Consider the following 16,915-nt stretch of genomic DNA (forward strand, 5'->3'; position numbering starts at 1 on the left):
CCGACCCTCTGCCTGCCCCTGTTTGCTCCCGTTGTATTACAAAAACGATTGTTATATCTAACACATGTATCGAGGACTAGATGAATAACTATCAATCTTCATAGCCGTCAACCACCGTCTACGATCGTCGGTCGTCACAGCCAGCCACCGCAGACAATTTGCAACCATTGTATTCCAAATACGAATGTTATGTTGAACACAGGTATTGAAAACCCATCAAACAACTATGGGCCTTCCTAACTGACAACCACCGTCGATCACTTGCAACAGTTACCGCCTGCCGTCACGGACCACAAGCCATCAGAGACCCCTGCTTGCAACAATTGTAGCCACACAACAAAGTTAATGGCCAAGTATTACCTTTGTAGTAATTAATAATTAGCATTTACAACCTTTGTTGCCAACTGCTACAATTGCAACCATAATTACAGCCTTTGTGATTAAGTATTACTGTCAAGGCTCCCAACTACAAAATTTGGGGCCAACTGCCGATATTGCACGCACTCAATACAATATTTATGGCCAACCACAGTTATATAGCAACTAACTACGGTTTTTGTGACCAACTACTGTTGTTATAATTTCCAACTACAGTCTTCGTGGCCAAGATTTTTCCACATAAAAAATCTTGGAATCTAATTCATACACAAAAAGCCTAATTCATACTTAACAAATTAATGAGTATGAAAAAGATATACTTCACTTGGTAAAAGTTAAAATGACGATATTTTTTATATGATATGAAAGATTTGTATGTTATAAATGTAAAAAGTGAATTTTAGGTGTTAGATATGCAAATTCATAAGAATTTAGTGGCATATATGTAGATGCCCCCGAAAAAATTTATAACACCAAAAATAGGACAAAAGACTTTCACCAAACTATTGCTGCATTTACAGAAGATTGCAACCAATCTAAAATGGGCACAAATTGTATTATTTATGTTGGGAAAGAGATTCTCATTTAAACACATACAGAACAAAATTAAATAACCTCTAGAATACTTGAGAAACATCTATTAACCCCTCACCGAACCCCTCCAAACAGCACGTAGAGCGCACTACAAATAATTTGTAGCCTCTGTATCCCTACAAGCAGTTCTGCATTTATATATTGGAGAATTTACGTACATACCGCACTATTTTATGTATTTGTATATCTAACACCTAAAAACATAACACTCAAATCTTTAATATTAGTAAAAACAATGCTTTTAGAACTAACTTCTTAAAAGTGAAATATCTATACAACAGTTTACAAGCCTATTTGTTGAGCATTCTATCACACTGAATCTTCATTCATTCAAATTTACCAATTTTCCATGCGCCAAATAAATTAACAGAAGAATGAGCATGAAAATATTATACACAAAAAGCCTAATTCATACTTAAAATCTCAATTTCATGAAGTGGTTATAAGCAAACTCAAAATAAATTCAGGCTTACAGAATCCTTAGATAGCTGTCGATTATGGACATAGCTGATGACCTGTATCCGTAGCCAAAAAGATTGTAGTGATTCAGATAATGATAGAGCATGTAAATGTCCCTCCTGTTCTCGAAACCAGCCTGTTTTGGCATCACCTGCATGGCGGAGACAATATCCCGATTCAAAAAAGTGAATCTGGTAAAATATTGCACAGGTGTGGTTTTCTAAAATGTCTAAAGAGGAAATTGCTTTTGAAAAATTTGTTCTATTTATTAACGGCTTGGGCTTATATAGGGCCTTACAATATTTTACAAATAAATCCCTAAACTTTTTGTATATTTCCTATTTACAATTAGGACTCTAAATTAGATATAAATCTCAACACTCACCATCAAGATGGGCAAAACCATCAAGATGGGCAAAAGATATCCACTAAGTTCATTTTGTCACATGACTTGGACAGATAGAATGAGCTAAGTCCTTTTTGTGAGACAGTCAGTCACTTGCTCTTCAGTGGCTACATGACGTAGCTTAAGTTGTCCGTAATTCAGCTTTTCCTTGACAAAGAATCTATCAATCTCTATATGTTTGGTTCTATTGTGCTGCACCGAGTTGTTGACAATGTTGGTTGCTGACTTATTGTCACACCACAACTTCATTTGATCTCATTGGTCCACCTTGAGCTCTACCAATAAGGTTTTCAACCACGTCATCTCAACAACTCCTAAGGCCATAGCCCCATATTTTGCCTCTGTTGTTGAACTCGCTACTACCAACTGTTTCTTACTATTCCAAGAGACAAAGTTGCCCCTACAAACATGCAATATCCAGATGTGGACCTCCTGTCATTAGCGCAACTTGCCGAGTCAGAGTCACAATACTCCCAATGTCCACATGTTCATTTTCCTAAAGAACAACCCCTTCCCTGGTGCACTTTTTAGATGCCTCAAAATCTAATGCGCAACATTCAAGTGGCCCTTTCTCGAATTATGCATATAGCAACTCACCATGCTTACTACAAATGATATGTCAGGACGAATGTGACTCGGACAGATAAGACAACCTACAAACGCTTGATATCTTTTGCAATCAATTGGCTTTCCTGCCTCTGCACTCAACTTTCCCTTCTGATTAATTTGTGAAACTACAGGCTTACATCCCAACATGCCTGCCTCGATGAGCAAATCTAGCACATACTTTCTCTAAAAAAGGACAATCCTCTCTGCTCCACGAGTCATCTCCATCCCAAGAAAGTATCTAAGTTATCCCAGGTCCTTCATCTCAAACTATTTGCTCAATCTTGTCTTTTGCAGCGCAATCTCTCATTCATCATCCACATGTACAGCAAGTATAGTGGTGTGACCACTGTTTCGTCGAACGAACACTGTGTGGTCGACATTGATCTATTGATAGCACATGTCTGTCATTGCCCTCTTGAACCTGTCAAACCAAGCTCGAAGAGTCTGTTTCAAACTATACAGTGGCTTCCTCACTCTATATACCTTGCCCATTGTTTGATTTGTATTGAAGCCTGGGGGTATCTCCATGTACACCACCTCCAGTAGATCCCCATAAAGAAACACATTATTCACATTCAGTTGATGTAATCTCCATCCACCATTCACAGCCAGAGAGATAAAAGCCTTGATTGTGCTCATCTTCTTCACTGATGCAAATGTCTCACCATAATTAATGTCTCATTTTTTCGCTATCAATTGTGTTTTGTTGCAATCCATTTTTCCTTCTGAGATCTACTTCACAATGAAGTCCCATTTACACTCGACTGCCTTTTTTCCCTTTGGATAGCAACGCAAGCTCTCACGTCTTATTCTTCTCAAAAACACCAAGTTACTCCAACATGCAGTCTTCCACTTTGGATCCTCCTGAGCTATCTATCAACACTTGGGCATAGAGACAGTGTTCAAAGATACAATGAATGCTCCGTATACAGGTGATATGTTAGAGTATGAGATAAACTGAGCAATGTCATGCGAGAAGCCAAAACGATCAGAAGAACAATGATCAAGAAAATGACGTGTATACTGCGAAAGGTCCTCCTTAAAGTCATGGGAGCGGGAGGAGAAAGAAGAGGAATCATATCACCTATGTAATCTAATTCTGAGGTGGATGGTGAAAGTATATCAGGAGTTGGGATAGATCGGGACAAGGGATTTACTGGAACGACGAACATTGTTCTCTCATTTTGCCTCCTTGTATACACTCTCAGCTCCCATTGAGCTTGAATCTCACCACTTTTGGGCTCATTTTTCTCATTGTTCGACTCTTTCTCAGGTTCATTTTTCTCATTGTAAAGCTCTTCCTCAGCAAATTCTTCCCACACAACGGGACAAGGCATCGTTCCCACATACCAATCTCTCAACATCACTACTCTCCCCTTCTCGCCTCATACCTCCAGTATCTGGCAAGTCACCAAAGGGTGAGGTCGCCTTCAAGGAATAATAAGATTGGATTTCTTAAAATTTCAAATCCATACTCACAAAGAGCCTCTTCTCTATTAGGCTCCAACAAACATATCACTTCTGAGTAGCAAAATAACCCACAAAAAAACATTTCAAAGCTCTAGGATCCAACTTTCCTATTGATGGTCTATTGTTCTTCACAAAACATACACAACCAAATACCTTCAATGGATGGATCCTATCATTATCTTCTTTCAACAACTCATAATGAGATTGTCATTCCAACACTCTTGAGAGCATGTTGTTAATCAATTGAGTGGTTGTCGAAACTATTTGCCCCCACAAGTGTTTTGCATCATTCATTGAGATCATCATACTTCGGGCTACCTCTAGAAGGTTTGCTCTCCCTCTCTGTTACTCTATTTTGTGTCCGTATATATGGACATGTGGTTTGATGTTGTGTTCTTTGGGCTGACAAATACTCCTCAAATGTCTTGTTGATATACGTTGTCTCATTATCAGACTTCAATACCTTCACTACTACATTGTATGAGTTTGAATTGCTCTGTAAAAGTCTTTAAAGCAAGAAGCACAACACTTTTGTTCCTCATCAAATATAGTCAAGTAACACGAGAAAAAAAAATTAATGAACGTCACAAAATATTTATAACTATTCATCGAAGTTTTAAATCAAGGTTCTCATAAATCTGAATGCATCAAATCAAAAACACAAGAACCCTTACCAGAATTCACATAAGAGCTCCTGGTATGGTTACCAAAACTCACAAGCATCTCACAAAATATTTTATTTATTTCCCTTTTCAAACAAAGACAAATACAAATGACACAACAGACTAAACAAAGAGTGTCTCATGCGTATGTGATGTAGCAACATCAAATCCTCCACTCCTTTCAGATCCTCCTACTCTAGCACTCTATACCATGGATGTCAGAGTCGAGTCCATCCCCTTTCTATCCAAGTACCTGAGTCTGTTATGCCACGTGTCAGTCTCAAGTCTTCGACCAGTTCTCATTTCTTGAAAGATAGCCTAAAGAATATGAAATGAAACAATACATTTTAATTGAAAAATAATGACACTAATGGATAAAAAACTCACTGTAAAGGAAGAAACATGCAAAACATTGGACAAAATCATATAATCGGTACCCCTCATCATACCCTTACCAACCACAGGCTGTGTTGTACCATCAGTAGTCTAAATGCTTCTTGGACCAACTAGATTAGTATAGAAAGAGAACTCCCTAGCATTACCTGCCACCTGTCGAGATGTATCAAAATATACTATCCATTATGGTGTTCTTATGGTGGACATAAATGCAACAACAGTGTATTACGAGCACCTTTGGCCGAGTGAGCATAAATATCAATGTTTCCCTTGAATGACGATAAGGTGAATGCAACCTTAGTCACACCAACTGCCGCTCTGCTTCATCTTCAACATCTTCAATAACTCATGATCCTTATCGGTAAAGACCACCCCTATCTCTCACTCTCATTCTTTACAACCATCAGACTTGCTCGATAGCCTCCTCTTCCACCTCTTTGGCCTCCGCAACTACGACCACAACCTCTAAACTGTCCACATCCACCTATCTCTCTCTCCTTAGGTGGCTTTGGAAAGGCCTTGCTCAGGTGTCCCACTTCTCCACAGTTGTAGCACCTATGAGTCTCCCCTTGATCACCTGTCATGCCTAAGCTTGAGGCAGCCAAAGCAAATCGCATACCTGAAAGTCCACTAGGCTAAGAGTGCAGCCTCATGCGATTCTCCTCCTGTATCATTACGATGATGGCCTCATCTAGTGAAGGGGTCTTCGTCTAGGCCAGGACTGATCTCCTCTTATCAGATTAGTTAGAAACTGCATAATCCTCATCTATGTAAAGATCTTCCCAAACTTGAAATCCAGATCACCACAACTCAACATAGGTGAGAAGTGATCAAGATTTAATCATAGTCGCTCCAGCTCTATGGAGTGCTATTGAATCGATCTATTACCTTATACCACTACCTCTATTTTACGTGGAATCTGAAACACCTTCATGTGCTTATCAATCCCAGCATAGGTCCTCTTCAGCTTTGATCAGATGTCCTTCACCTTTCGAATGTCATCTAGTGATGAGGCAATCAATGGAACCATCGAGTTGAGAAGTCAAGTGTAAAGTAAGGCACGTGTGGTCCTCCATTCGTTCCCCTATGCAAAGTCACCCTTTGGCTCAGCCTTGACTCCCGTCAGATATCCCTCTAGTCTCTTCCCTACCAGAATAGTCTCGATTCGACGCGACAAACTCAAATATGTGGTCGGTCCATCAAGCTTTAGATCTACAGGAGGGAGATCTAGCTTCACCTGCTTCAAAGAATGTGTTGAGGTAGTGGCTCCTGCCGAGACTTTAGCACCCTGCATGAGCCCGATCAAGATCTTCAAAACTTCAGGATTATCTTCTCCACAGGATCCAAAAATTAACCACCTACACTATCTCCATCTCTTGACATCCTCAATCACAAGATTAGATCACGCTTGAATTTGATCATTCGTGTATGTAGGTGGCAATTCCATTGCTGCCTTCCAGGTCAGAACACCGCGATCTCGTTGTTGCCTTCCCAGTTAACTGTAATCGTGACTATGTAGCTAAGAGACAGGACGCAAGGTGCCTTCCTAGTTAGTTGTAATCACGATTGTATCAACAAATTCCACGCCGCAATCCCTTTGGTGCCTTCCCAGCTAGCTCTAATCGCAACTGGATCGCTAGAGTAACGCGCAATCCCGTTGGTGCCTTCCCAATTAGCTGTAATTGCGACTGTATCGATAGAGTCCACGCCGCAATCCCTTCAGTGCCTTTCCGGCTAGCTCTAATCGCAATTGGACGCCTTAGTAAAGCCGCAATCCGGTCGATGCCTTCCCAACTAACTCTTATCGCGACTGGATCGTCAGAATCACGTTGCAATCCCGTTGTTGCCTTCCCAATTAGCTTTAATCGATACCGCTTCTCTAGGACGAAGCGTAAGAGAAAAATGGGAGTTCCGACCTGATCCCAACTTGCAGAGAGCAACAACGACTAAGTTTAACTCTGATACCATAAAAAAATAATTGCTTTTGACTTGTTCTATTCATTAACCATTTGGGCTTATATAGGGCCTCTATATCTCCTATTTACAATTAGAACTCTAAACTAAATATAAATCTCAACAATTTCCAACGATATTATTTGCAAAAATTGCTTTTTGAGGTTTCACCTAAAGGTAGGGTGTCAATTTGGATTAACGGGTTGGTTTTATGTCTGACCTGAAATAGACCCGAATCAAAATAGTTAATTATATGCATAAAAAACTCTAATCAGAACCCAACCAACCTTCAACCCGATTGTATGTCGTCCCATTGAATTTCAGGTTAATGGGTCAATTTCGATATAGTTTTGAATTGATGTGTCAACTCGAATACAACCGAAGAGTTAAACAATCTACGATTCTAGATCAAAACCTAATTTGAAAGTTAATCTGGTCAATACAAAATAAAAAATAAAAAGATCTTTTTGGGTTATCATATCAAGGGAAATTTTGACACCCCTATGAGTAGAGGTATTGAACATCTAACTATAAGGATAGTCAAGTTTGAGAGAACTGGATGTGAAAGCAAAAAAAAATTTCCAGTGTGGTTCAACAATTTAGACTTTAGACAAAGAATCGATGTTCAATCCAAATAAGATCCCTTCCAAATAAGCAAAGAAGCAAATTATTTATAATAAGAGAAAATAATACCTCAAAGTAAGAACTGTAAAATGATCCACCAAATCCAGCACACCATGACATTCCAAATTCAGCTTCGTTGTGTCCATCTGTTAATTTGAACATTAAAACGTCAGAAGTAGGAGAGAATTTGTTCAGTTCTAGTCTTCACATAGTAATCTATTACATTGACGAAAAAGTATATAAAACTGTGAAGTTTATTTTTTCAATTGTCATAATCATTAGCTTTATCCTAACTGTTTGGGATCAGCTTTTTTAAATCCCCATTTTGCATTCATTACTACTGCAATATTTGAGGTGTAAAATAAATTCTTCACAAATCATTTTAAACAACTTTTATCCATGTCAACTACGGTCTACTGCTTATTCTTCCTAATTCTCTAATAACAATTTTATCTACACATGCAATAGGCATATTATCTACACATGCAACAGCAATATTTTCTACCAGTTGTTACAGACATCCAAATCATCTAAATCTACTTTCAATCATCATATATGCAATAGATGTTACGCCAATCATTTCATCCAAAGGGCTGTTTGGTTGCAAGTATTCCTGGCACAATGTAAATTAAATGCTTGACTTTTATAATTTCTAGTGTTTAGTCAGAAAATTCAAATGTATTTGGAATTCTCTCTAATTTATTTTCAATATATTCGAAATTCACCAGATTTAGGCTAGTTTCAAATACAACTTATGTGAAGCAAAAACTCCAAATCGCCCCCTGCTATTAATCATCCTCCACCACCACCACCACTAACCAACGACCAACCTTTATTACTGCTTGCTTGCAGTCGCAATTATTTGAAATACTTGACAAAAAACCATGCACAAAAAGTAAACTTTAATTTTTTTTCACAAACAGACAAACACTAGTGAAGTATTACAAAAACATTATTTCATTTTACATTGTATTTAGAATAATTTAGAATTGCAAACACCAGCTAAGAAACAACTACTAAAAATATTTTTTATCTGCGAATTAAGTTTACATGGCATTGTAAGCAAATTATCAGCAAAAGAGAAGACATACTGAACCCAAACTTACAGTAACATGCTGGATCTAAAATGACAGGCTCTCCATTCTTATCAGAGCTTATATTCCCACTCCAAAGGTCCCCATGGAGTAAGCAGGGTTCAATAACAATGCCTTCAAAAAGCGGCTTCATTTTCTTGATTAATTGTTGACCTGCAATTTAAAATCCAAAAAGTTCATTGAATGCAAAATAAGTAATGTTGAATCCTAATATGTCTGGGAGACCTGCCTAAGAAATAGAGAGCTAGGGATGAGAGAGAGAGAGAGCAATAGCAAAGTAAAGAACAGTAAATTTATGTAACATTTATTTCTGAAATGGACCCCCTATTTATAGAAAAAAAATCTTTGTACATTTACATATTATACCCCTAGAATGTTTAGATACGGCGGCGGTATTTTATTCTATACATGAATATCACCCATGAGACCCACAGATACGGTCGTTTGGTTGTCATTAGGCTGAGTGGCCACTACACCTGGTGGCTCCGTGGCCAAGTGACAATAAGGTCGGGTGACTACTCACCAAAAGTCCCGCCATCAACCCTGAAGTTGAAGGGGTCGTTTCTTCTTCCTAATCTACCCGAGCTAGAGGGTGATGGGCTCGACCGGACGGATTTAATTAATTGGATTCTTCAGGGGCGAATCCTCCCTTATCTGTCTGAAATGCACTGTTTTCACGATGCAAGGAGGAAACTGGTCGATCAATCATGAAACCCTTAGATAACCCATTGTAGGCCCCACAAGGCCACGTCACTTCTTCAGTTACCTATGCGATGTCTTCGTGATTTGTGCTGGCACATTTTCGACGTATATGTTAAATTCTCGATTTTCTTATTCCTTAATAGTGACAACTGCAACAAGGACAAGGAAGTTATTTTTAAATGTAAGACAACTCTCATAGCAACATATATTTATTAACAACATAAATAGACTCCCTAGGTTTCTGTGTCACTTAGTATTATATATATTAGGCAATGAAAGAGGGGGTGAAAGCATGCTCTTCATCCCAAATTTGTTTCCCTTCGAGATCTTTGTTCGTTGTTCGCAACTTTATTATGAAGGAGGGATCTGACTCCTTGCTAAAACTCGTTGGTTAGGCTAGGATGCTAGTTGCTCTCGGGGTTAGATTGTGCTGACCCGAGGGCAAACCATTGAGAACGAAATTGGCCAGAAAATCAAAACCAACTAAGGAGGCGAGGGTGAAAGGGTCCTCTGATTCAGTCCGCAGTATATTTTGGGAGGGGAGGGGGGGAGCCCAATGCTGGTGAGGCGTAGGAAGTTCAGTTGTTGATCCGCTAATGAGATTCCCCTTTGAAGCTCACCTTTAGCCACTGTTTTGGATATCCCTATCTTGCTTGATACTCAACAAGTCAGAGTGGATGCCCCTCCGCCCGATGGGATGGTGTCGGCAGGCGATTTCCCATTCTGTGATGTCCCAAACGGATGTCATACATTTTTTAGTTTATTTAATTGAGCTCACCGTCAAGTGATACACCTATAATACATAGTGTTTTTAGACACATTTTTATACATATTTTTGCTGGTGAGGAGTAGGGAGTTCAGCTGTTGATCAGCTAATGAGATTACCCTTTGAAGCTCACCTTTAGCCACTGTTTTGGATATCCCTATCTTGCTTGATACTCAACAAGTCAGAGTGGATGCCCCTCCGTCCGATGGGATGGTGTCTGCAGACGATTTCCCATTCTGTGATGCGGACGGAGCAACGTGGTACGAAGCGAATCGGATCCTGGATAAAACTATTCTCTTTTTCCTTTCTTCCCCCTTAGCCTGTGCCTGTTGATGATTTTTCTTTCAATAGACGAGGACTCTTGCATTGGACAATTGTCGGCCGACGCTAGTGACGGTGATCCAATCTCACGGACAGTGTCGGCTCCAAAGGGGCTAGTTGGCGGTGATGTGGATGTGGTTAGTTGTTTGGCCAGACCTGACGTGATTCGGGATGAGGCCCTTGAGGACAGTTGGTTGTCCCCGAGGGCTCTGGCATGTCGTCTGTTGAAAATAGAGACAATTTTGGCCCGTCAGGGAGGGAATTTGCAATACGTGCTAGAGGAGATGAGCGAGGAAGCAGCTGGTCTTCATTGCGAGATTTGTCGGGTTTTGGGAGGACGTGTTTGTCTTGAAAGTCAGATCTGAGGCTGATTGGATGAATCAATTTAAGCTCGGTGGTCAGTATTTATTTAGGAGGTTAGCTAAACTTAGGCGGCAGAGGATCAACTGGTGAAATATTTCCTTTCAGACTAAATCTTCGTGCAATCATGATTTTTTTAATAGTAGATTGTTTTTGCAAATCTAAGTGTTTGTGTTTGACAAGACATCTTTCTTGATTTTCGTGTTCGGCATTTCATCTCTCGTTAGATTCCTATAAATGGGCGTCGAGGGACCCAAGAGTACACCTTCTGACTTTCCATTTTCGTCTCTTTAATTCATCTTTTATCTTCGACTCGTTGTTACTCAATTCTCTATCACTCATATGGCCCCGAAGAAGACCTACGATCAGGTGTTTGCTACTAAATGTTCCATTCTATCACAATTGGATGTCGCTACTATTGAAAAACTTTCTTTTCACCATACCATTAAGCTGTGGACAGCCCGCCCAGATGAAAGCGTGGCCGATAGGTTTGGTGAAGATTATGTTATGTATCGAGACCAGTTCCGCTCCAAGTTGCGGCTGCTTTTGTGTTTCAAACTCTGATCTATTTTAAACTGGTATGGGACTATTCCCGCGCAAATTAAACCAAACTCCATGGAGATAATTATGACCTACATTATCTTCCGTCGGCGACAAGGCGTTTCTTGGTTCGTCGATGCATTTAACCACGTTTTCTCGTTTCGTGTGGAGTCGTATGACTGCCCAATTTGGAACAACTGGTAGGTTCCAATTTGTCGGCCTGGAACAACAGTCTCGAGATTGGAAATGCAAGTTCTTCATTGCCTCTTGTGTGGAGGGATGGGGGATTTGAAAGGTTCCGTCTGGCGTCTCTTATCGGAAGCGGAAGGGCACTAAACTCCTTCGGATCGAGAGGTTTGACATCGAGGGCCGATTGCTTTCGGTTCCCCGATACACCAACCCGGAAACCATAAGGCGAGTTATGTTTTCGAAAGCATCGGGTCAGATGACGACGGAGTTGTCGGCTGCATCTGATGTCGCGGAGGTCTTGTGGTCAAAGGAGGCGGCCGCGGAGGTTGGCTAAGAGGAAGGCTGATGAAATTTTGCAAGGAGTGACGTCGACAAAAGGACTAGCAATGGTAGTGGGTAGAGAAATTGGCCCAGCAGTGAGGAGTTTGTTCTTAACACTTTTGTTATCGCGGTTGCGTTCTAAAGGGTCTCACTCGGGAAAGTGACCATTTCCGCTAGGAGGCGTAAGGTTTTTGCTAACTATAACACTTATCTCATGGGTGCAGCTCTTTCCGGCTGGCGAAGAGCTGGGGGATCGTCCGGGTTATCCAGAAGAAATTCAAACGAGAGAGGCTCCGTAGGAGGGGTAAGGAGAAAGATATCTTCTACTAGTCGAGGAACCTTGTTTCTTTGACACCAGCCTGTCGATGACTCTTGGGAAGACTGGGCCCGAGATGGATTCCAAAGGGAGAACCTCTGTGACCCGGTGTCGTGAAGGTAAAGAGCCACTCACAGAATCCACCCCCTTGCCTCCTTTGCCAATGAAAGAAAGGAGGGGTTTTCCTTCGGGCTAGATTCTTTCGCAGGTCCCTAGGGTGAAAATTCGGAATTCATCTGATGGTCGCTTTACTACTATCGATCGATCGATTGCGTGGTACTCCAACTCTCCATATGCCAAAAACTACCCCTCTTCACTTTTGGAGGCCATCTGGTCATCGGCATTCGCAAGGTTTTTATGTGAGTTGGAGCTGCCTAAATTATTTAAGAAGGTTGATCGATGCCATCTGAAAGCATGGGAGGCCTCTCATCTTCAATTGATGGCTTGGGACCTCACCGAGACTGAGCGGGTTGCCGCCATGAAGCAAGCCGAGGTCTCAGTTGGGCTGGCTAAAGAGGCGGAGAGGCAAGCCTAGTTAGCCAATGAAAAGCTTGTTGCGGCGGCAGAGGAACTTTCACCAGTTTCCAAATTGTTTCCATTCGTCGTGAAGAAAATCATAATTTAAGAGAACGAATGGTAACTATGAAGACCGAGGAAGAGTTTTTCTCCTTGCTTCTGTCCCATCCCATGCAGATGAAGCTTCCTAACGAACAACTTCGTATTGGGAGTTCGACAACGATCAATCGATTCGTTCACTCGGGCTTGGTCAATGTAAAGTCTTGACTTCCGAAAGTTTGCAGCCGTATTTTCTAGTTCTGAAGGGTCATCTTGGTACGACTGGCATGCTAAAAATGAGCGGGGTTCTTCCAGCACCTCCTAAGTTTAAGCTCTTCTTTTGGAAAATGTAATCCTTGTTTATTATTATTTCTTTTTTGAATGTTTTGTATAGCCAATGTTTTGTAAACACAACAATTTTGTGATTGCAAATTTCTTTTGGAATGATATGAAGTGGTTTGATTGTCTTTGATTTGTATCTTTATACCTTTTTGTTTGTAGGTTTGTGGGGGTCTCATTGCCTCTTCAACTAAAATTATTGCCTAGGCTCTGCGGCGGGGTGATTCACGCCTTTTTCTTAAAGGTGCTTTTCGATGTTTGGTTGGGAGCTGCCTCCAGGGATTTAACTAGATGGACCATTCTTGGCACTACGGACGGTCGTTTCCATTCCACGAGTCAGATCGGGCGATCTTGTGGACATGAGTTGGCAGTCTTTGATATGCCCTCAGTCGGATGATCTTGGAGCCCCGACTGGCTATCTTCATTCCATTGGTCGGACCAGACGATCTTGGCGCAACAATCAATTGGTCTTTGATATGCGCTCAGTTGAGTGATCTTGGTGCGTCAGTTTGTCGATCTTTAATATGCACTCAGTCGAATGATCTTGGCGCCACAGTTGAATACCTTCATTCCCCGGGTCGGACCGGGCAATCTTGGCACCACGGTCTGTCGGTTGTTGATATGCGCTCAGCCGGGCGATCTTAGCGCCATAGCTGGCTATCTTCATTTCTCGGGTTGGATCTGACGATCTTCTCCCCACTGTCTATCGACCTTTGATATGCGTTCAGTCGGCGATCTTGGCGCCATGACTGGCTGTCTTCAGTCATCAAGTCAGACTGTGTGCACTTGGTGCCATGATATGCCAATCTTTGATATGCTCTCATTCATGCGATCTTGGCGCCATGGCTGGATGTCTTCATTCCCCGAGTCAAACTGGGCGATCTTAGTGCCACGATCTGCCGTTTTTTTAATATGTGCTCAGCTGGGCGATCTTGGGCCACGACAGATTGTCTTCATTCCCCAGGTCGGATCAGGTGATCCCTGACACCACGATCTTTCGGTCTTTGATATGCATTCAGCTGAGCGTACATGGCACCGCAGCTGGCAATCTTCAGCATTTCCTCAGGCTCTTTTCTGACCTCAAAGTTTTTATTTTTCAATTAGTGTGGCATTTGTACACAATTTTAGTAGAATACTGGATAAAAGCTTTGAATTGAGGACAAAGTGAAAATAATTTTCAACTAAGACTTTTTATGCGAAGGGTCAAAAGCGGATGAAAGAGAAAAGAAATTTTTCAGACAAGTTAACTGTAACATCAGACAACTTCTAGAAGTCCCGCTGAGGGGCGCCTGTTCCTCCAAGGATCGTTGAGATACCTCGGCAACGTGGACGACATTCATCCAGGCCTGGGTGGGGCCTCCAGTGCCGACACTTTCCCTTGTCTCTGACTCGAGTGTCTCTAAGCCGCAAACTCCTTTAGTTTTCCCGCTTTGATCAACACCTCAATCAAACTCTGGAGGTGCCTACACTCCTCTGTGTCGTGGTTGTGATCCCAGTGGTATTTACAATACTTCCTTGCGTCTCGGAGAATACCTTCGACTCTCATTGGCACAAGCTCCTTGAAATATTATTTTTCATGGATGGCGTCCACGATTTCTACCATCAATACCCTCAGAGGGGTAGCCAACAAGCCATAATAATCTTCATACAGCTGCTCATATCGTAGCGTCGGTCTTTCATAGTATTGTGTGATCGCGGGACTTGATTCCTTGCTTGGTCGCCATGTCGGTCGTATCGTCCAATCCTACCGCCATTGTGTGAGGACCGGTCGTCTTCGAAACGACGTTGAATGGGCGGTCTACATTCTTCCCATAGTTTCGACCCACCGTCCGAGGCAGCCCATTTTTTACGGGTGACATCCTCCGCTAGCATATGCTTGTTGGCTATGCTAGCATATGCATGTTTGGGAGTACTCTCCTCCGCTAGCATATGCTTGTTGGCTCTTTCCAATAACTCAGCTAAATCCTAGGGTTCATTGATACTGAGGTCATGGGGAAATCTTTCGAACCTCAATGCTTGCTCCAAGGCGGTTATGACGGAGTCGACTTTGAGGTCTTTCTCCTCCAATATTTCCCTATGAAACGTGTGATGAACGCACACAGACTCGTGCTCACCCTATCTGAGTTACCACTGGGACTACACGCTCTTCGTGGGCTATCGGGCACTAGCGAACTGCACCAAGAACAACCTCTTACAATCAATAAAGTTGTTGTTGCTCTCGATTGGAAGCACGTGGAACCACTTCAACGGCGATGACCTCAAAGTGGTGAAAAACAAACATCACTTGAACACGTCCGAGATATTGAGTAGGCACACGGTCAATTCAAATGCGGTGATGTGGTCATTTGGGTCTGATCGTCCCTTGAAGCTTCCAAGTTCAGCAATTTGAACTTTTCCGAGGGCTTCACTCCAGAAATTTGGATGGAGAAAGCGTTCTTCGGCTGGCGCGGGGCTTCAGTACGCACGTGTTGTCTTTCCGCTTGTGCGGATCCGGTGCTATCTTGGTACTGCAAGTCGCCGACCCCCTCGGGATCGTGGTTCGCCCTTCTGCCATAGTGCACCGACACCACCTCCTACGACCAATTTTGCTCTTGTGAGGCATAGTTTCTTTCCAAGGCCACGACGACCCTTAAGACCTCAGCGATTTGGCCCGTCACTTGATCCATAATTTGAGTCCTCATCTCCGGCATTGCATTCCTCTTTGCATACGTTCCTCCATGTCATCTCGTAGGGGTTCGATGTTGGCCACCGCTCTTTGGTTAACCCCCTTCCTCAAAAATCGTTCTGCTCCCCTTCTTGTTGATGGCATGGTTCCACACTTACTGCAGCTTTTAGAATGATGAATTCGAACCTGTCTGGGAGACCTACCTAAGGAATAGAGCGCTAGGGAATGAGAGAGAGAGACAGAGAGCAATAGCATAGTAAAGAACAATAAATTTGTATAACCTTTATTCATGAAATGGATCTTCTGTTTATAAGAATAGGTCTTTGTACATTTACACATTGTACACCTATAATACTTGGATACGGCGGGGGTATTTTCGTTTATACATGAATATCACCCATGAGACCCATGGATACGGTCGTCCGATCGTCATTAGGCCGAGTGGCCGTTAGGACGGGTGACAATAAGACCGGACGACTACTCACCGAAAGTCCCCGCGAATCACCCTATAAAGTTGAAAAGTTCGTTTCTTCTTCCTGATCTACCCGAGATGGAGGGTGATGGGCACGACCGGACAGTTTTAATTTGTTGGATTCTTCAGATTATGTCACATCTTCAGTTACCCGTGCGATGTCGTTGCGATTCGTGCTGGTACATTTTCAATGTACAATGCAGGCGCGGATTTTTGAAGTCACAAGCTCTATTTAATAATTATCTACTAATTTTGATGAAAAATGACACCATGAGAGAAATCAACTTTCAAGATTTTGAAAGCCCAATTTGAGATCTGTCGGCGCTTAAAAAAAAGGGGAAAGGAAAGAGAGTTTTGGATGTTTGGGGGTCGCCCGTAAGAAGCTGTCGGTCGCCGGAATCGAAATCCCGTTGCCCGCTTCGGAAGGACTTTTTAATTTACATATATATATATATAATTTTAGAAAAATATGAAATCAAACTGACCTCATACTTTCCATAGTTTAAATGAAAGAGCACTCAACCTCAAATCCTGTATCTACCCCGAGGGATAAACACAAGACTTGAGGGTGAGGCTCGATCAAATAAACTAAGAAAGATATGACATCCGTTTGGGTCTGCGAAACCGTTTTATTTGCCGACAAGTTCCCCTATTTAATACAGAAGAATTAAATAGGGTTTATTTTAAGCTGGGTGCGGAAAAGCTCCCTATAAGGGCAATTCCC

The 16,915-nt window shown here is 41.9% G+C and overlaps 1 protein-coding gene across 1 annotated transcript in view; it reads right to left on the reverse strand.

The window, feature by feature from the left end:
- Nucleotides 1–1,250: 1,250 nt before the first annotated feature.
- LOC110031088 (protein-ribulosamine 3-kinase, chloroplastic) overlaps nucleotides 1,251–16,915 on the reverse strand; it is a 32,985-nt gene continuing 17,320 nt past the window's right edge. The window contains exons 7-9 of the mRNA XM_020734129.1: nucleotides 8,658–8,798; nucleotides 7,621–7,697; nucleotides 1,251–1,582 (exon numbers count right to left, since the gene is read on the reverse strand). Coding sequence (XP_020589788.1) covers nucleotides 1,442–1,582; nucleotides 7,621–7,697; nucleotides 8,658–8,798 — 359 coding nt within the window. The 3' untranslated portion in view covers nucleotides 1,251–1,441. The remainder of the gene's footprint in view (nucleotides 1,583–7,620; nucleotides 7,698–8,657; nucleotides 8,799–16,915) is intronic.

Source organism: Phalaenopsis equestris, unplaced genomic scaffold, assembly GCF_001263595.1.
Source record: "Phalaenopsis equestris unplaced genomic scaffold, ASM126359v1 Scaffold000765, whole genome shotgun sequence".
Taxonomy (NCBI): Eukaryota; Viridiplantae; Streptophyta; class Magnoliopsida; order Asparagales; family Orchidaceae; genus Phalaenopsis; species Phalaenopsis equestris.